This window comes from Lissotriton helveticus, chromosome 11 (assembly GCF_964261635.1).
Source record: "Lissotriton helveticus chromosome 11, aLisHel1.1, whole genome shotgun sequence".
NCBI classification, from domain to species: domain Eukaryota; kingdom Metazoa; phylum Chordata; class Amphibia; order Caudata; family Salamandridae; genus Lissotriton; species Lissotriton helveticus.
In genome coordinates this window covers 30,483,954-30,504,944 of record NC_136072.1, presented here as the reverse complement: position 1 = coordinate 30,504,944, position 20,991 = coordinate 30,483,954, and the positions used below count along the sequence as shown (strand labels likewise).

The 20,991-nt window shown below is 46.9% G+C and overlaps 1 protein-coding gene across 4 annotated transcripts in view; it reads right to left on the bottom strand.

The window, feature by feature from the left end:
• Positions 1-1,843: 1,843 nt before the first annotated feature.
• TNK2 (tyrosine kinase non receptor 2) overlaps positions 1,844-20,991 on the bottom strand; it is a 394,078-nt gene continuing 374,930 nt past the window's right edge. For all 4 annotated transcript variants that reach the window (XM_078667996.1, XM_078667997.1, XM_078667994.1 and 1 more), the window contains 4 exons: positions 18,267-19,717; positions 10,324-10,419; positions 7,587-7,714; positions 1,844-4,066 (listed from right to left, as the gene is read on the bottom strand). In XM_078667996.1, coding sequence (XP_078524122.1) covers positions 4,060-4,066; positions 7,587-7,714; positions 10,324-10,419; positions 18,267-19,717 — 1,682 coding nt within the window. In that variant the 3' untranslated portion in view covers positions 1,844-4,059. The remainder of the gene's footprint in view (positions 4,067-7,586; positions 7,715-10,323; positions 10,420-18,266; positions 19,718-20,991) is intronic.

The following is a 20,991-nucleotide window of genomic DNA, read 5'->3' as shown; positions in this document are numbered from 1 at the left end:
TGTCTTAAGTTAGTTCTGTGAATCGGGCCCCACGTCTGTAGAAGACATAAATAAAATGCATATAAAGTGATGCTATGATGGTGCCTCACCCTGCTGGCTCTGGTCAATGCTTGAGGGGATGCGACAAGGGGGCGGAGTGTCATACTCCCACATGTGGTGACCGTGCAAATGCAAGGACAGGTTTTGGACACAGGTCATGCCTCCTGACAAACCTTTCCATTGGTGCAAAAGGCACTCGTGGTCCTGCTACAGGATGCGGGCGAGCACCGCCTGTGCGCTCCACCCTCAGGGAGCAGGAACCTGGTCTCACGCCTTCTCCTGGCATCTAAAGTATCAACAGCTCATACATGGAACGCTTGTGACCTCCACAAGAGTGGGTGTGTGTTGGGCTAAAAGGGGGCCCTATCTGTGAAATGGCAAACAATGCTAGTAAGTGCCAGCGTTCGGTGAGACCGGACTGAAAAGATATGGCATCCATTCAACATATAGGTTATAAGATAAATATTAATGATGCACTTACCTCCATAGCTCCTCTCCGCAGCAGCGATAGGTCCCTAACACTGGGACACTAACAATTGAAAAAACACACAACATAACATAACATACCTATTATAATGAGGACCGGCCATTGACCGTTATGAAGTGTGTATTTACTATTAGAACATTGGAATGTTGGGAGCTCATTGTAGACAATGGAGTGCTCCCTGTTTCTACGGGCCGGTAAAGGCCCGCAGAGCAACATTCCAATGTTTTACAAAGGCCTCTCGGAGCTCGAGGGGATTATTTCTTAGAACATTCTGCCCTCTTGTGGGAGAATGTTCCAATTGCCTTATAGCCCTTTGTAGCTGGGCTATACCAGCTATTAAAGGCCCGCTCCCTTGTTAAAGTCCCTCGCCTTCGGCTCGGGCCTTTAGCGCGGGAGCGGGCCTTTAATAGCCGGTATAGCCCGCTACGGCGGGCTATAAGGCTCTATTCGAACTCCACACACACTTTGATAATAGCATATGTTATAAAGTGAATCAAGGCAAATATAATTGCACTTTTTGTTTTTTACACATTCACTCGAAAGTACCTAACACACTACAGAGACTGGACCTCCTGATGCACCGGTCCTCACAAAGATAGTGATTGTCGGGTTCTGACAAGGTTAACCCACGCTAGGAGGACTGAGTCGGTTCCCACAGTGTGGGTTAAACATGATTGACTGATTGACACACAGACACACCACCGCAGTATTTCTTTGGTCAGGCTGTATGGTGCATCATTTCACGTCCCTTCGAGTGCTCTGCATTGCAATGCACGTGGGACTATTATACAACTTGAAGGTACTTGGAATCATCACAAATGCATTGTATGAAGAAAGCAATCATTTTGTTTTAGAAGTTTTACAGCAGTAGGCTGCTTTCAATGTTTTAGTCAAGATTCACATGTAAGCCAGACCGTTTGATTTGGCCGCTGCTTGTTTCTTTTCTGCAGCAGCAACCACGCGAGTATGCGGGTATGTGTGTTATGCACGAGTGTGCATCATTCTTGCAGTCCATGTGAACAAAGAGGGGTCCATTGAGTGAGAAAGGTGTGTGCGCCGCGAGCACTGTGTTTGTTCAAGGCTGCCCACAAACCTGTGTGACAGAAGGGGGCGCCTCATGCAGTGTGGAGGGGTGAAGCGTTATACCTACTTCCTGGTATTAAATGACAACAGCAGAGAATCAATATTATTTTCTTAAACCAGGGCCATGCATAAACTAGAAAGCACTTCAAATAAAAATAAAAATTGAGGCAAAATTCCAGGAAGTTTCGCCTCTCCATTAATCTGCAGAAAATGAACGACCACAGGACACACAACTTCATTGCAAGGACCTTTAAACTTTAAAAACAACACAAAAAAGCAACAGATGAAGAACATACAAACAGAACACCAACAAGGATGAGAAATGAAAGTCAACATCATCTTCGATAAAAACAGAACAAGTTCTAGAACAACTGAAAGCAACAAAGAAGAAACGAAGCGTGCTTGTCCTGAACCAAGCTGCCGTCTCTGGAGCCAGTTGGATTCGTCACGACAGCACGGAGCCTAGATTAATCCAGGGTGGTTGTCGTAGACATGATGAGAGAAACTCCTACAGTTCAACGAGTCCAACAGTGTCGAGACCAAAGAAACAGGGGAACCCCAAGACTTGCTCATACTCAGTTAAACCACTGGTTACCACGATGGATCTGAGTCAGTCGCTTGCCACATGGCTACTTTTCTCATGAATGCACAACAATACGACACTGCTCTCAGATGTAGGGTTCGGAGGCAGAAAACTGTGGAAAGAATGGCAAAAAGGAAAAGCAACCAATAAAATGTAACAATCTTCTCAGTTGAAGGGGCATTTAACCCCCCTAAAAGATACAGTGTCTCAAATTTAACCTGTAATTAAATACACTCTCCCAGCAGTTAAATGCACGCCCTCAATATTAGGAGTTTTTTTTAACCAGACAACCCTTTGGAAATGCCCAGTCAGCCATCCTTTATGGAGAGGATCAGCAGGAGAAGCCATCTGCCACCTTTGTAAAACTAACTTGTCTGTTGTTCAAACCGTGAACAACATTTTTCTAACATATTGCATTTGGACAGCACAGAGAATCACAGCCTTGGCCACATACAGCCTGCCATTTTTTTCATATGTACTTCCATTGCTAAACCTGAAGATGGCGCTGTCTCCTAATGACCTTAGAGAAGAGGAGAATGTTCAAAGTGACAATACAGACCCAGTGAGGTGGGCGGATACAGAGTCTTGCTTTCAATGGTACGCGGGGCGAGGAGTTCTGAAGCAAATACCGCATTGTAGTCTCTAATTCAAAACATGTTCCATCAGATATATCAAGTTACTAACATCAGAAATAAACCTTCTTTGTTAAGTCAACATTTACTACTGCTGCAATGTCTGAATGTTGTAGCCATCAATTATTCCCCATTGGACTTTTATTGTTTCAGCTTCTATCACTTACTTCAGTTAAAAGTCACTGAATTGAAACTTTTCAGCAAAGTGTAAGAAAGAACTTTGCTCATCTTGAAAGCCAAAAACTGCCATAAGTCACTTTAACAGACTTGGGTTTATCTTTGGTGTAAGTGCACTCGGTGCTTTACTGAGCAGGTAAACATTGGTAAAATGTCGCTAGGGGCCCGCAAAGCTTCAAACTTCGCCAATCAGGTTCTACAAAGTTGGTAAACTACCTTCTGTGCCAAGCTTTGCAACTTCCTATACGAGAGACGTTTGACACAAAAAACAGATGTACAAGTTCATTTTCTCATACATTCTTTGCGGGAGAATTTTCCTACAAAAATGTGCTTATGTGAATGCTTCTCCTGCGAAACCTTCTATTTTTTGAAAGTTAGGTCTCATCTTTTGTTTGTTTTTAATCTCACTAACTCAGTGCGTTCAAGAAGATTTTACATTTTGTAAAGAAAAAAAAGCTGTGGAGTAAAAACTTTGCAAATTCATGAGGACAACCACACTTGGATCTCTCCCACATGAATGAAGCACATTCAGAAAAGTAAGGAATACTTAACAAATAAGTCACAAACAGAAGAGTCGGAAGCTAGACAGACATTTCGCACATCTAAGCTTTTCACAATCATTTTGTTTTCTCCAAATAAAATTTATATTTATATATTTATATATTATACTTACACATCTCTTTATAAAAAAAAAACACAATGAGCTACCCATATGATGGGAAGAACAAAAAAAATACACACATCTCGATGAGAAGTAACACGGGTGATGTCCACAAGAGAAACACTGGATTGGTTGCGAGGTCGGCTGTTAAGAGAATGTCTAGAGTAGCACCAGGGGGGCGGGATCTTTCTCGCAAGGAGTCCTCCTACCGCCCCGCCCTCTCCACCTCATGCTCGCGCCACTTTAGTTTCCATTCAGAGATTCCACTGTTCTTGCACTCCCTGGCTCAGCAGCCAATGTTTTTATGCTACTACCGATCCTGGGCCATGGTTCTGGACTCCAGCAGGTGGCGCTCAATGCTCTGTCCGGGACTTCCAGGACATGCTTCTAGGTTTCATCACCGTCTGCAAAAAAAACAAAGGACAGGAATGTTTTGAATTGTTATCTTGTCTATTGGCAATATTGTGTTATTAGTGTTAATTACGGGGTTGTTTTATCCTGAGCACCATCTTTGCTACAGTAAGCACTGAGGTTCATTATTCTATGCCTGACCCTGGGCACCATCTTTGTTACGGTAAGTATTAAGGTTCATTATTTTATGCCTGACCCTGGATGCCATCTTTGCTACAGTAAGCATCAAGGTTCATTATTCAATGCCTGACCCTGGAGGCCTTCTTTGTTACAGCAAGCATTGAGGTTAATTTTTCTATGCCTGACCCTTGGTGCCATCTTTGCTACGGTAAGCATCGAGGCCCATTATTCTATGCCTGACCCTGGTCGCCATCTTTGTTACGGTAAGCCTTGAGGTTCATCATACTATGCCTGGCCATCTTTGCTACAGCAAGCATCGATGTTCGTTATTCCATGCCTGGCATTGGATGCCATCTTTGCTACAGTAAGCTTTGAGGTTGATTATTTTATGCCTGACCCTGGGTGCCATCTTTGCCACAGTGAGCATCGAGGTTCAATATTCAAAATCAGAACTATGGCGCCATCTTTCTTACAAGCAGGGGCCATCTTTCTTACAAGCATCAAGGTTCATTATTTTATGCCTGACCCTGGATGCCATCTTTGCTACAGTAAGCATCAAGGTTCATTATTCTATGCCTGGAGAAGTGTGGCTCAATGGTTAGAGCGGCAGACCCTGATGCAGAGGTCTGGCCCGGGACCAGGGTTCAATTCCTGCCTTGGCTGGTCTCGGTGGATCTTGGGCTCATAATTCCTCGGACCTGATTTCTCGCCTCGGTGCCTACTCTAAGCATGGGTCCCACGCTGCAACTCTGGGCAATAGCTTGCTTAGTCTCCACAACGGCCCCCTACAGCGCTAGGGATGCCTGGTTGCACCCTGGGGATGCCCAGGAGTGGACATTTCACGGGGAAAAACCAGGAAGGGTTCCCTAGCGGTATGAGTACAGCGCCAGGACACTCAGGAGTATCAGTGCGCTTTACAAGTACGGCTACATTTACATTTACCCTGAACGCCATCTTTGTTACAGCAAGCATTAAGGTTCATTATTCTATGCCTGACCCTAGATGCCATCTTTGTTAGGGTAAGCATCAAGGTTCACTATCCGATGCCTGACCCTGCAACATGGAAGCGTACTAACCAACCTTTACGGAGATCCAAGAACAGGAGCAGGAGTATGTTAATTCAGTTCATTTAGAGAAACCCAAAATGGTGAAACAAAAACCTTATAAGACTGTTGTAGTGAATAACCATTATATCAAAAAACCACAAGAGCAAAGATACCATGGTGAAAAACTGAAAAATACACCCCAGATCTGATAACAAATACTGGGTCTGAATACAAAACTTTAAAAAGAAGGGGGGATGAAAATGCAGAAATCAACCAGCATACCAAATAAGGAGAGTAAAGAAGAAAAAAAATCTAAAGGAAAGGGGAGCAGAAGGACAAATCAAAAGGACTGAGGGCCGTAGAGGGTATCTCTTGTTTACAGCAACTCACTAGTAAAAGAAGAATGTAAAATCAGGTATAGGTATAAAAAGGTCAATAAAGGACAGTCCTGGAAAATGAGACTTTGGTGTGAACTCCAGACCACACAGAGGAAAGCAGAGAAATCTAAGCATGTGCAAGAACAAAAAGAAAGTGGGGTCAAAGACATTTCCCAACTAACATGAAAGGCCATTGGAAGAGAGGGAGAGACCCACTGAAAAGAGGGAGACACCCACGGAAGAGAGGGGGACGCCCACGGAAGAGAGGGGGGATGACCGCGGTAGAGAAGGGGACGACCGCGGAAGAGAGGGGGACGCCCGCAGAAGAGAGGGGGACGCCCGCGGAAGAGAGGGGGACGCCCGCGGAAGAGAGGGGGACGCCCGCGGAAGAGAGAGGGACGCCCGCAGAAGAGAGGGGGACGCCCGCGGAAGAGAGGGGGACGCCCGCGGAAGAGAGGGGGATGCCCGCGGAAGAGAGGGGGACGCCCCGAAAGAGAGGGGGACGCCCACAAAAGAGAGGGGATGCCCACAAAAGAGAGGGGGACGCCCACAAAAGAGAGGGGGACGCCCACGAAAGAGAGGGGGACGCCCACGAAAGAGAGGGGGACGCCCATGGAAGAGAGGGGGACACCCACAAAAGAGAGGGGGGACGCCCACAGAAGAGGGGGGATGCCCACAGAAGAGAGGTGGTCACCGACAGAAGAGAGGTGGTCACCGACAGAAGAGAGGGAGACGCCCACGAAAGAGAGGGGGACGCCCACGAAAGAGAGGGGGACGCCCACGAAAGAGAGGGGGACGCCCACAAAAGAGAGGGGGACGCCCACGAAAGAGAGGGGGACGCCCATGGAAGAGAGGGGGACACCCACAAAAGAGAGTGGGTGTCGCCCACAGAAGAGGGGGTCGCCCACAGAAGAGAGGTGGTCACCGACAGAAGAGAGGGAGACGCCCACAGAAGAGCGGGAGACGCCCACAGAAGAGCGGGAGACGCCCACAGAAGAGCGGGAGACGCCCACAGAAGAGCGGGAGACGCCCACAGAAGAGAGGGAGACGCCCACAGAAGAGCGGGAGACGCCCACAGAAGAGCAGGAGACGCCCACAGAAGAGAGGGAGACGCCCACAGAAGAGCGGGAGACGCCCACAGAAGAGCGGGAGACGCCCACAGAAGAGCGGGATACGCCCACAGAAGAGAGGGAGACGCCCACAGAAGAGCAGGAGACGCCCACAGAAGAGAGGGAGACGCCCACAGAAGAGCGGGAGACGCCCACAGAAGAGAGGGAGACGCCCACAGAAGAGCGGGAGACGCCCACAGAAGAGCGGGAGACGCCCACAGAAGAGAGGGAGACGCCCACAGAAGAGAGGGAGACGCCCACAGAAGAGAGGGGGACGCCCACAGAAGAGAGGGGGTCGCCCACAGAAGAGAGGGGGTCGCCCACAGAAAAGAGGGGGGTCGCCCACAGAAGAGTGGGTGTCGCCCACAGAAGAGTGGGGGTTGCCCACGGAAGAGTGGGTGTCGCCCACAGAAGAGTGGGGGTTGCCCACAGAAGAGTGGGGGTTGCCCACAGAAGAGTGGGTGTCGCCCACAGAAGAGTGGGGGTTGCCCACAGAAGAGAGGGGGTTGCCCACAGAAGAGAGGGGGTCGCCCACAGAAGAGAGGGGGTCACCCACAGAAGAGAGGGCACACCCACAGAAGAGAGGGGACGCTCACTGAAGAGCAGGACACCCATGGAAGACCCTGGAACAGATGGATACGCACTTGCGTGATAAGCCCATGGAAGATGGGAGGCTTGGAAGAGGGGATGTCCAAGGAACAGGGCATGTCCAAGGAAGCAGGGACACCCGGGAAAGGCAGTGCTGATGGCCGCCTGGGGCCTGAAAGGTCAGCCGGCACACAAAAACCTCTGAACAGAAGTCCAGAGAAATGACCATCCAACAACTCACAAACCTGCAACAGGCGCTGGGTATTGACTTACTTCTGTCGTGTCACATTGTAGTATTCTAGCAGGTGCGAGCTGGCTTGTTCCAGGTTCCAGTCAAACCTCTCCAGGACCTTGTGACATTCTACTCGTGTTTTCAGGCCCAGGCAAAACAGCTGCTCCACCTGCCAAGAGAAACAGAAACCCCACACGGTCATGGAAGCAAGGCTTACAGTGGGACGCAGACTAACAAAGGGGGAATCTTGAAGGCCAAACCTTGATCGGAAAAATAACAGCCGCCAAAACAACATATCAGCAAACGCATATGTAGCATCCCAACTACTTGGCGCCAGCATCCTAGCATTGTTGTGAAATGTGACAAAAATGACCCATATGATCCGGACACCTCCTAGCCAGTCCCAGGGAAGGGAGTAGCAAGAGTAGAGATGCCACAAGGGCTGAGCCATGAGGACCACTGACACCAGGGGGGAGAATGACGGGAGCAGGTAAACCGGTGCTATGAAGAGGCGAACATCGTTTACATCGCATGCCATTACAACATAAGTCGTTACGACGCGTTGTTACATCGCATGCCATTACAAAGTAAGTTGTTACGACGACGCGTTGTTACATCGCATGCCATTACAACGTAAGTCATTACGACGGATTGTTACATCGCATGCCATTACAACAACGCATTGTTACATCGCATTCTATTGCAACGCAAATTGTTACAACGACTTGCTGTAGGGGGCAGAAGTTGTTGGATTTGTTAGATTTTCAATCCAACACCTACCTTGCCTACAGTTGTACACACTGGAGTTGGAATAGTAAATTATACTATTCCAAACTCCAGAGCCCCCCCTACAGCAAGTCGTTGTAACGACTAGCGTTGTAATAGCATGCGATGTAACAACGCATCGTTGTAACGACTTGCGTTGTAACGGCATGCGTTGTAAAGAGTGCTATTCCACGAAGAGGGGCAGGAGAATGGATGCTGCAGGGTGAAGGCAGCAGGAGGAATGGTGGCCGAGGGGCAGCGAAAGAGTTGCCACAGGGCAGGAGGGAGAGTTAAATGGGGTAGAACTGGTGGAAAGGGATGTTCATAATACCATGAAAAGTATTCTTGCTCCTAAAAGTAGGCAGCATAAGGCTTTAAGCTACACTTGCGGCTAAGAATTAGAGCGCTAGTAACTAGTCTTCCTTTGCCGGTTTGGATCACTCGAAGCCTGCCAGCCAGGAGGTTTACAAGCCCCAGGTATAGGAAATCACAACAATAGAGCAGTGATCCTGCAGAGGCTGAAGTTTGCCATTTTCCTTTCCCTCATGAGTGAGGAAAGTAATTATTCTCTGAAACATTCGTGAAAGAAAGGTGCAAGTTGATATTAATGTGATGAACTGAGCATCTAAGTAGAGGTGTACAACCCCACTTATGAGGGATGTCATGATTGGCATGGTATTATGACTTACAAGTCCACCTTTGGAGCCAGAGGGAGGGAGAGAGACAGAGGGAGAGAGAAAGGAGAGGGAGCAAGAGAGGAGAGGAGGAGAGAGAGGGACGGCGAGGGAGGAGGGAGAGAGGGGGAGAGAGAGGGAGCGAGAGAGAGACAGAGAGAGACAGAGGGAGGGAGAGGGAGGGAGGGAGAGGGAGAGTGAGGCGGAGGGAGAGGCAGAGGGAGAGAGCAAGGGGGGAAGTGAGAGAGACGGGGAGAGAGAGGGAGAGAGAGAGGGAGATAGAAAGGAGAGGGAGCAAGAGAGGAGAGGAGGAGAGAGAGGGACGGCGAGGGAGGGGGGAGAGAGAGGGAGAGAGGGGGAGAGAGAGGGAGCGAGAGAGAGACAGAGAGAGACAGAGAGAGACAGAGAGAGAGAGAGAGAGACAGAGGGAGGGAGAGGGAGGGAGGGAGAGGGAGAGTGAGGCGGAGGGAGAGGGAGGGAGAGGCAGAGGGAGAGAGCAAGGGGGGAAGTGAGAGAGACGGGGAGAGAGAGGGAGAGAGAGAGGGAGATAGAGGGGGAGAGGAGAGGAGCGAGAGGGAGCGAGAGAGAGAGAGGAGGGAAAGTGGGGAGAGAAGGGGCGGGGGAGAGAGGGAGGGAGAGGGGAGTGAGAAAGAGAAAGAGAGAGGGAGAGAGGGAGAGAGGGGGAGGGAGAGAGAGAGACGGGGAGGTAGAGAGAGGGAGAGAAAAAGAGGGGGATCTGGAGAGAGAGGAGTAAGATAGGGAGAGAGGGGGGAGGTGGAGAGAGAGAGGGAGAAAGGAGTGAGAGAGGGAGAGACCGAGCGAGGGGGGGAGGGGGGAGAGAGAGAGAGAGAGGGGAGAGAGACAGGGAGAGAGCGAGAGAGAGATCTGACCCTTTATTTCTGATAAGAGTAACTGAGAGTTGACAACCTAAGGAGAGCCTTGAGATCTTCGACCGGCCTGCTCACGGTTCGGACAGACTCGTATGGGAAGCAGGTTCCTCTCTGCGCTCGCCTCTGCGCTACAGAACTCGACCACATTCTTTGCAAAACCCTTGGCTGACCACGCTTTGGTAAATTAGTTTGAACAAGTTCCCATCTTGGCTCTGGGACCCTGACTGGTGGTTCTATGCTTCCATAAATGTTAGTAGCTCAACACATAACACTGTGCATGTACTGTTGCCATGGTGATACTGTAGTAAGAGCCCCTCCGCCTCACCGTGGTACTGAATAAAGAGTTCCCACTATGCCGGCACCAGGAACGCGAGGATGAGCCGAAGAGCGAATACAGCCCATATCAAATGCCGTCTACTTACGGAGTCGCGACAAGGACATGACGTTACCTTAAGATACTGCGTGGCTTTCTGGACGTTCCACGCGTGGTTCTGCAGAGCCGCCTGGCACTCCTCCGTGGTCACCCCGTGGACCAAGTCCTGCACCTGCAAACGACAGGACAGATGTCACACAGCCAAGCAATGGTTGACCTACTAGTACTAGGCAGGAGGACAATGCCAGCACACTGACGCGTCATCGATTCGAGGAAACGAAAAGCATCACCTGTAAGTTGACCAGTATCCCATTCAGGCCACTTCCTGGTGTGGTCAGAAACCTCTCCTGAGCGGCCACTCCTTGTAGAACAGTGTCCCTACATTGTGAGACCTCTTTTCTCAAATGTCTTTGAAAAAATGATTTATAAGTTGAATGACAATGTACATCTTTTTGATCATATATGGGGTCCTTTTATAAATGTAAGATGATATTGGCTGTATAATGCATATTTACTATTCATAGGCTCTCCATTGATTTTCATATATTGTATGCATGACACTTCTTCCTGTTGTATTGATTTATCCTATACCCATGTAATGGCGGTATTTGTACCATTTCTTAATTTTACTTTTATTTTATTATTATTTTTTATTAATTATTTTCGTCACCAATGTCATTGCCCACGTCTTCCATTGTTTAACTGGTGTTTCTTTTGTTGATCATTGTATGTTTGATTTTGAAAAAACACTAATAAAGAATTGAAAACAACCTGATGCTATGGGGTAACAGTGAAGTCTGGACACATTGTGTGTGCTGCAAAACAAATTCTCTAGACCAGTGGTTCTTAGCCTTTTCACTTCTGTGCACCCCACTTAATCATTACTGGAACCTGGGGCTCCCACTAAATTGGAATCCGGGGACCCGCACGGAGTATTTACTGGGAGCCGATGACTCCGGCCTAAGAATTTCCGATAATCTGAACTGCAAACTGTCATAAACTACTTATTGTCCTTCCTCTTCTGTAGTTGTCTCTTCCCTACTGCTCAGCCAGGATGAACGCTGGAATGTGTGATGACGTCATAGAATTCTTGGGTATTTGTTTGTGTGTGGAGTGTCCGTTGGTGGATGCACGCGTCTATGGACGTGAACATCTATAGAGCGCTGACCTGAATGCTTTAAAGTTTTACTGCCTATGAAAGGACATAGTGTGGCTTCAAACCAGCCGGCCGACAAACAACCTACTGTGTAACCTGCTGTCATCTCACATTAAGAGAAGTGAGTTGAAGGCACGTGTGCATCCCGTTGTTAATCACAGTTCCAAACCATCCAGAACGCCGCAGCCAGGCTCGTCCTAGGGACACCGCGCCATGAACATATGACCCAACACCTACGAAGCCTCCACTGGCTCCCCATGGAGAAGAGGGTCACCTTCAAACTCCTCACCCACGCCTACAAATCCCTCAACAACATCGGATCCAAGTACCTCAACGACCGAGTATGTTTCCACGTACCCAAGAGAAACCTCCACTCCGGCAGAGGTCCCCCGCATCCGCTGAAGCAGAACCGGCAGGAGAGCGTTCTCCTACATCGCAGCCAGAACCTAGAACGAGCTCCCGGTCAACATCAGACGCTCCCCGACCCTGCACACGTTCAGGAAGGACCTCAAGACCTGGCTCTTCGACTGACTCGAAGCTGTCCCCTCCCGCCCCCCTCAGTGCCTTAAGACCCTCACGGCTGTGTAGTGCGCTCTATAAACCTCTGATTGATTGATTGATTGATTGAGTTTGAGCAGTCCTTGGGAGAACACTGACAGCTCTAGTTTGACAATACCGGCAACTGGAGAAAACTGGCAGCAACATTTTGACCATAACCGGCACCATTTAACCTGCGCGGGACATCAATACTGGCATTTCTACGGAAGCTTCAAGCTGCGGTACAGTACTCTGTTTCATGAAAAAGGACGCTTAGCCCCGTTAACTGTCACTGTGCATATAACTTATTTGCTACGAGCACTTAGTGAATCCCTGCTTGAGAAGTACGTTGGTGGAGCAGGTGACGACACCACTAACGTCTGTATCGGAAACATTGGTGAGTGCCTCTTTTGAGTTATTGAGCAAGTGTTGGCCGTTTACCATGCTCCGCGCAACCTTTGAATGGGCGCCACGAGCAGTGACATTTGATTGTGCGCCGCAGGCCCAATGTAAGCACGCGCATCTTGTCCTGCGTGGCCTCCATCTATTCTTCCGTGTTGAGTGCCCTCAAGGATCCTGGCTGATGAGGACGTTTGGGTGCACAGTGATGCCGGGAGCATCACATGTGCGCTAAATGCTGTGGGCCATAAGCCAAACCAGTTCAGTCATTTAATTCGAATAGAATCCACTGTTAACCACAGGAATTCCTGGAATATCAGCAAACAATTCACAGACCCTCATCAACCAAAGCACAGAGCAGTTATCAAACTGTCCTTTATACAGAAAGATTGGCACAAACTGAGCTAGGTATGAAAGTTTGAAGATTCTGAAGCATATGCAGGTGAAGCCCTTTGGTGATTCAACAGCACAAATACTTCAACTTAATGTACTCCTCCTGGTGTTACAAACTGCAGATGCCTCAGTCCCACTACGGAGTGTTTCTGACTCCGCTCTACTATACAGATTTAAGCCATTGTGAATCCAATGGTTACAGAGATTCACAGGGATAGACGAAGATCTGGACACGGATAGCTGACTTCAGAAGGCGGCTTCCAATGGTGAATGGTCAGCAAATGAATCCACTCCAAAGGCAATCCAGCGACTGATCAAGCTACGAAACCGTGGCGCACATACTCAAAGAAGCAGCAGCAAACCAGTTGCAAACTAAAGGTGACCCGAAATACACTCAGCAATACAATTGTCACACAATAAGAGAGCCATGACTCCAGGCTTTCAGCAAATCTACCTCGGGCATAATCGGCTCACTATAGTTACAATACCAGGGCTCGGTAATCGAGACATACTGAGTGAATCGGTTGAGTTAAATTTGATTAGAGTAGCACTCAAGAATATTTAAGCACACGCAAGAGAATCGGCAACTTTATGCATACCACAAGATTGGAACTGGCATCCACTGATGTCCAAGTCAGCCGTGCACTACGTTACGAACGACGATACAAAATCTTTCAACAGATTAAACCTTCCACTGAAGTGAGATCATCTCAAATCCCACTTGTTAAAGCAGCACAACTATTTCAAACTGTTTACCTCGCTCATCACGGCCTATTCAAACCAGAAAATAAATATAGGAAGCGGTATATTCTTTTAATCAATGTATGGGGATGTGGCCATGGCGCCGGGTCACTGCTTGCACAGTAATTAAAGATATGTGGTTCTTGGTAGCAATGGGTTGAGTGTGTCCCTTTCACTGGCCGAGAAACGCTGATTAAAATTGGAATAGACCATCAAATCTCACATGCCTTACAGCCCTGTTTAAATGGGTAGTAGAGCGAACCAATCGGGCTGTTAAACATGCCTTTAATGTGAGGATTTATTGTTAATGGTGCACCATGGCTAAGCAACCCATATAGCGCCCAAAGAGCTTAGAATAATAGGCCTAGGCATGTTTTGATGAACCGAGTGCCTGATGGAATGCTGTATGGAGAGAAAATGTATGTGCAAGACCTTCGGAAGAGGAGAATCCTCATGATCAATCGCACCATACAAGAGGTTACGACTCCATTGATGCTAGAATTGGTTGCCTAGCCAATGTCGGTGAACTTGTGGCTAAGAAGTTAGGAGAAAGAACTCGGTCCCGCCTTAAGAGAGCCTGTGTTGGTCCAATCAACGAAAGGAAAAAGAACGGCGATTCTGCTACAAGAAAAAAAGGGGAGGAGGAGGCACGTGTCCATCCACTTGGTGAAGCCGTAACACTTTGCTCATCTAGTACAGCCGACCAAAAAGACTGTCAGACAAGTATTGTTTTTGAAAGAACCTCCAAATGCAGAGCAATCTGATCCAAGCATAAATCAACAAGTGGTAAGCACTGCAACGCTTGAAGATGCAGCAGTGACACCATTCGCCCCAGTACTGACGCCTGTGTCTAAAAAACACTCAAAGCTTATTCAATGTAGGCACCAAAAATCCACCGGTCACTCGGAAATGTCAGAATGTGAAACATTCACTGCTCAATTGCTGATGAACAAAATTATAGATTTGAAATATCGGTCATGCAGACATTTGGCGATACAGACGTGTGGAGTTAAGATGTGCAACCGAAGCAATAAGATTCTCTGGACTTAAGACTTGACACCTTTGACACCAATTTAATTCATATTTGGCTGACCATGGTGGAGTTTCTAATTCAAATTGTGCATGGAGAATACATTCCTCAAACTGAGGATCCAGATTTAGTTGGCAAGCAAGAAAATCTATATAGAGCCCGTGAGAGCACGTCAAATAAGTCTACAGTCAAAATAATCACCACCCTGCTGCAGGATGGTGTCTACTTAGAGAACTTGACTTACCACATCCTAAGACCAGAAGAGAATGTACAAGTGCTGCACACCCTTAACCTGAACGTAGATCTTATCACAAGGACGTTTTGCTAGTGACTAGGATAGGGGTAACTTAAGAAAGGACTTGAAGATCCACAATCGAACATCATCGTACCACGGATAATTACAGAGACGAATATTGCCACAATCTATTCGCTGATTGGTTTCTACATGTCTCAAACACTCCTAGGACAGTTTCCAGCAGAGTCAATGGCAAGGCAGTGCTGTGGCAATGCAAGAGAGATAGACTCAATTTGTTAAAAAAAATTCCTTTTTCAAACCACCGATTTGACCCGGCCGCTTACTTCTATAATCCGAATCACACAAGCCTGACTCGAGTGTTTCTTTGTTGACACAAAATGAATTTGCCTACATTTTTAAATCCATCCGTAAACAGAATCAATTCACTCTGGTGATTACTGGGCATGCAGTGTTGGGGAAAGGAGGGGTGGCAAAGTAAGGGAACATACACTCGTTCCTACATGCTATTATAATAAAAACTGTATTTTTTATGACACTATTCAATAAACAAGATTTGTTTTCACAGATATTAGAAAAATACTAATGACTATTGATCCTAGAAAAGTGACATACAATTCCCAAATTGAAAGAGGATGAGAGTGATAAATTCTGAATAAATGAAAGCTCAGACTGCCAAGGGTACTTTCAAGAAAGTAACAGGTGAGTCCAAAGGAACACACCTTTGGAAGATGCCCAGACATGAATGTCAGACTTGCCAAAGCAGCAGGGACGTAGTTTCGTCAGCAAGATGAATTTGTTTGGGAAGGGGGAGCCGGGGGGTCTAGGAGCAGTAGTTAGGGAGGGGAGTGCGGATTGTGAGGGGTACTTATAACTGAATATTTTGTAAAATAACCATTTAAAGACCCTTAAAATAGACAAGAGTGTGTTTGTCTGTGTGTTTTTGTCTGCATGTGTATGTAAAACTTCCAAGTGAAATCTGATCAATACCTCTCCATACCAAACTTAAAGCACCCGTACTCAACTATTTACTATAGCCTTATAGCCCGCCGTAGCGAGCTATACCGGCTATTAAAGGCCCACTCCAGCGTTAAAGGCCCGAGCTGAAGGCGAGGAACTTTAACAAGGGAGCGGGACTTTAAAAGCCGGTATAGCCCTGCTACGAAGGGCTATAAGGCTATTAGAACATTCTGCCAGTAGAGGGCAGAATGTTCCAACAAATAAAACAAAGGCCTCTCGGAGTTTGAGGGGTTTAAATTCCTTCGGGCTCCGAGAGGCCTTTGAAAACAACATTGGAATGTTGCTTTGCGGGCCTTTACCGGCCCGTAAAAGCATGGAGCACTCCATTGTCTTCAATGGAACTTCCAACATTCCAATGTTCTAATACAGAATACATTTATTAGAGGGGTGTAACTCTCCAAACACCCCCTAAAAGTAAGCCTGTGCTAGGGGGAATGCTAGTAGAGGGAATGCCGGGTATGGTAAAGTTCATGTTAACACATATAGCATCGGAAAAGTGTGCGATAAATGGTCTGAGGAATATTCCAAGTCTTATAGCAGAATGCACTGAGTGAAAATGGATTTTTCCACTTTCAGAAAAGACATCATATGCTCTTAAAATTGCCCCAGAAACTTTACAAAACTTTATGTTTGAGCTGGAACAATACCAAACTATATTTGCATTGCGATCTTGTTTACAGCTTTTGAATTCGTATAGTGCCATGGAACCTAGTCAACAATTTCGTGATATTTGAACCGTAAGGTATGAGTGATCAACAAAAACATGGAACACCCTGTACTCAACCTACGCTTTAGCCTTGGCGCAGCTATTTGTGTTATCCCTATTTATCCTATATGAAAAAACACGCATTACATAGTCAATCTGTGGATTCTTTATAATCCCAATAATTTTTTTAAGTATTGAGGGGTGTTTATTTAACAAATAAATGAGGTGGTGTAAAGAGTTTGGGAACGCTCTTGTATATTAATCCTGGAAAATACATCCTCACGGAACTATTTATTGGAACAACAACCTACAGTGGATTGTTCCACGCGCCAAGGAAGGTGAAAATATTTTCATCGTCGGACAGATCCGACCTCAGGTACTGAGTAGTAACTTCCCCTTGGTAGAACAAATCGGGAAACCAAAACAAGTCTGTGCCTGAGGTCTGTCAAAGTAGTAGTGATTCAGCGCCTTGTACTAACTTTTGAGACAAATTTATAGTGATTTATATGACAAAAGGCTACTAGTTGATTGAAGGGTCAAAGACACGAAAGGGGCCTCAAAGAAAATACATGCGTTTCGTAACAATAAGGTTGCTTCATCAGGGCACAAATAAATTGTCAAAGAGTTATCTACAATGTTATGCAAATAACCAAATGTCATACACAGAAAGTGACCATAAACCAATATTAGAATGAAATTGGAAGCCAACACAAAAAAGACAAAGTAAAAAAAATAAAAAATAACATTATATACAAATACAATTTATTTTCTTCAAAGTTCTTAAAGGTTATATATCGTAGTTACAAATCAGAGAAATAAGTCAAAATAGGATGATGAAGACACATACCAAAACTACCAAAATTCCCCACCATTCAAAAACAAGAAATACCAGTTATATCAGAAATACCCAAGTATGAGCAGTTTAGTAAAGATGAATGCCATCTGTGTATCTCGTGATGCTCACAAAAGGAAAAAAACAAGAAGAGAGATCAGAAAAGATTTTTAAAAAGGGTAAAGAAAAAAGTGGGGAAATTAGAGGCACTAAGAGAAAACAAACAACTGAGTCCCTAAAACAACCTATAATTCGGTATGTTAAAAACAATTTCTCCCAAATCCTTAACATACGCAGATAGACCCAGTGCGTAAGAATATTTATTACAAAACCATAACGTAATAGGGAGTATCGCTAAACGGTTTGGTAACAGTTGCTGCTGCCCCCCAATTATGTTCTACTCTTGTTATCAAAGTTAGAAGGATGAATGGCGGAGTAGGTCCTGCCAAGATTCGAACCTGCGACTACTGGGATATTCCCTAGGTTATCATAAGACTGTAACTAAATGTTTATTTTATGACTATATTGTTTTGTAAAATGCTAGAGTCTAATAAGATGCAGATTCATAGTGCTGCATCCATGTTGTACCAGCAGAATGTTTCAGTCACAGTTCCCTTCAGAGAAAAAAAAAAAACAAGACCAAGGCTTTAAAGAGAAAAGGCAGGAGCTATTACACTTTCATTGTGTGTCACAAAATTTCAAAGTGTTCAACTACTAGACAGCTAGAGCATGTATGGCCTCTGGTTCTAACTAAACAAGCAATTGATTTGGAGAAAGATCAAGTTTAGTCATCTCATTTGATGTAACTTGGTGCAAGTACTGGATTAGAAAAGTTAATAAAAAATAATTTTGGATGTTAGAATCTGATGTCACAGGTGACCACCAAACGCAATCAGAGAGCAACCATCTCTCAAATAATATACAGAGCAGGAAGAGGAAAAGCCGCACTTACCATTCTGATTTTTTCAGAGGGCTTGAACCCATCGGGCCCGTCGTAAACAATTTTCTGCAGGCTGTGCGACATCTTCACGGGACACTTGAACCCAGAGTTGCTATTGTTGGACGAGAAGTTCGCTTTAAAGTCCGACTGTTGCATCATGGGTCGGACGGTGGCGGTGGTTATGGTCCTGGTGGCCGCCTCGTCGGGGCTTCTCGCCTCCTTAAAGAACTTCTCATACTTGTCCAGGTAGGGCGGCCGCTCGGGCAGCAGGTAGTAATGAGTGTTGCTGACTTTCTTCCCATCTTTCACAATGGGCAGGATGCAGGGCCCCTTGGCGCACTCATTGCCCTGGGCCTGAATCACCTTTGGGGTGGCGTATTTCGGGTCGGAGGCAAAGCTCTGGGTGGTGGGCATGGTCTTCCCGGGCGACGTGGAGAGGTATGCCCCCACAGTCATGGAAGCGAGGTGGTTTGCCCTCTGCTGCGGTGAACCCACCTGCAGGGGCATGGGGCTGGGAGTCCTAGATGAGGGCTGGGATAAGGGGTCCCTGGGCGGAATCTGGGGCGGCCGGAACTCCTCTCCAAGGAATGCCGGGGAGAGCTCCCCCGACCAGCGGCCATGCTCGTTCCTCTTGACTGGCCTGGGCGGGATGGGGACGCGGGGTGGGATTAGCGGCCTGTCCTCAGATAATGTTAGGGTAACGTTCACAAAGGATGGGCTCAAGTTGGGGCTCCGACTGGGCGGCACAGAGGAGGTCAGCGGTACATTGAGGCGTTTCATGCATTCCAGCTGGAGCTCCTCAAAGATCTCTGAAGTCTGTATAAAGCTAGCTGGCTTCACCTCCTTGGGAGGGAGAAACAGGTTATCTTCCACCACTTTAGCCCTTCCCGCGCCCTTCTCTCCTCCTGGTACAAATGCATAGTTTGTCTCCCCCTTTTCCTTAGTCTTTTGGAGGTCTGCTAGTCCATAATTGGACCTCTGAGCCACCAAAACATCAGAGCTGTTTATCGAACACACTTCAATGTCATCCTCGTCCTGAGCCACGTCGTCGTAGGCCGGCGGCGGGGGCAAGGGTTTGGAGTCCCAGTCCACCACCGGCGTGGGATGCAGAGGCCGTGGGAGGGACCTGGAGGGGCTCTGTGGGGGGGTCTTGTCCAGCAGAGAGAAGGCCTCCATGGCTAACTTGGCCAACGAGGGCGCGGTAAGTTCCACCACCGGAGAAGGAGTTGATGGGCTCAACGGGCTGATCTCCTCTCCAAAGTCGATCAACGTCACTTCCGACGAGAGAAACCCGGGGCTCTTGGCGCCACAGGGCTGCCGGTCGATAATTTTTGTGCCGGCCACTCGCGCGGAAGGCTTGATGAGCTTCAGTCCTTTCACCGGGATCTGCTTCTTGAGGTAAAGCTTCTTCAGCCCTGACGAGACGGTGTCCTCGTCCTCAATGACTGGGTCATAGGAAGGTCCTGGAACACAAAGAGAAAACTTGAGACACTGGGGAAAGCGAAAGACACATCACTCACCAGTCAATCACACAATTGTGCCCACTGTCTAGCAGAGTTTCTACAATCATTCTGAGCACCCTTATGTTATGATTAAATGCAAATACAAACAACGCATTACATGGTTTTCTGTAAATTTCCAACCAGGCCGCACACAGTCCATTAACTTAAAGAAACTGCTTGTTTTTGCGAGTTTTGCACTTGCATTATTAGCACACAGTGTAGCCAAATTGAAGGTCAAATTTGCCTTAAGTGCTGCAGTCCAATGTTGGTGAAACTGTTCTGGGTGTTGGTTGTGTTCCTATTAAGAGGGAACATGGCCTTGCATTTTGGGCTGAACTGCCCGGGTCAGAGAACATGTAAGACACTTTTGTTGACCGTATGTCCCATTTGTCTAATGGCACAGTGATCATAAATTAATTTTGTGGATTATGACACTCTTTGGTGAATAGAACTTAATTCAGGTATGTGGAAGGTAGACCTGGTGTAGGGTGCTGGTGGGTATCGCCCTCTGATCAGGGGCATTGGTTGAGAAAAAAAGGAAGAATGCGCTGTCTACATTTAGATCATCGTCCCCGCCAAGTACTCCTGGAGAAACGTAAATAACTTAAAACACTTCTGTAGTTTGTAGATTCTTGAATAAAGTACTTTATACAAGTATCTACAGACTACATAAGTGTTTTAAGTTATTTACATTTCTCCAGGTGTGCTTGGTGGGGACGCTGATCTAATCGTAGACAGCGCCTTCTTCATTACAGTGATCATAAAAATAGTGGAATGGAATGGGACTGGCTGAACACGACTGGTAAGTACGACTACCAAAGGAAAATAATTTATAACTGGTGCCTTTTGGAGCTCAGAGGATACAACAGTCCTATTTCCCAACATATATTTTTGAAAATCTCAACTTCCCAGACTTTTAATGGATGGTCTGCGGAAGCATTCGCGCAGGCCCAACGCTGGAGGGTGACTACCATGGCTACAGGATGGGTGCTCAGTGACTCCAATCTATCTCTAAGCGTATATCACCAAAGCGCGGTTAAAAAGCCCACTGTGTGGTGATACTCAACTTTTTGACTGCTCAGAGTGAAAGGAAGGTAGACTTTGCTTGAAGAGTTGGGGGTCCCCTGGAAGACATCCATGCTTCCTAGTAGATTTTTCAAGTTGTGCCCAGACATGCCAGATGTTTTTGCTGTGCCCGGGTGAAAAACTCCATGTAGGGCCCCACACCACATGTT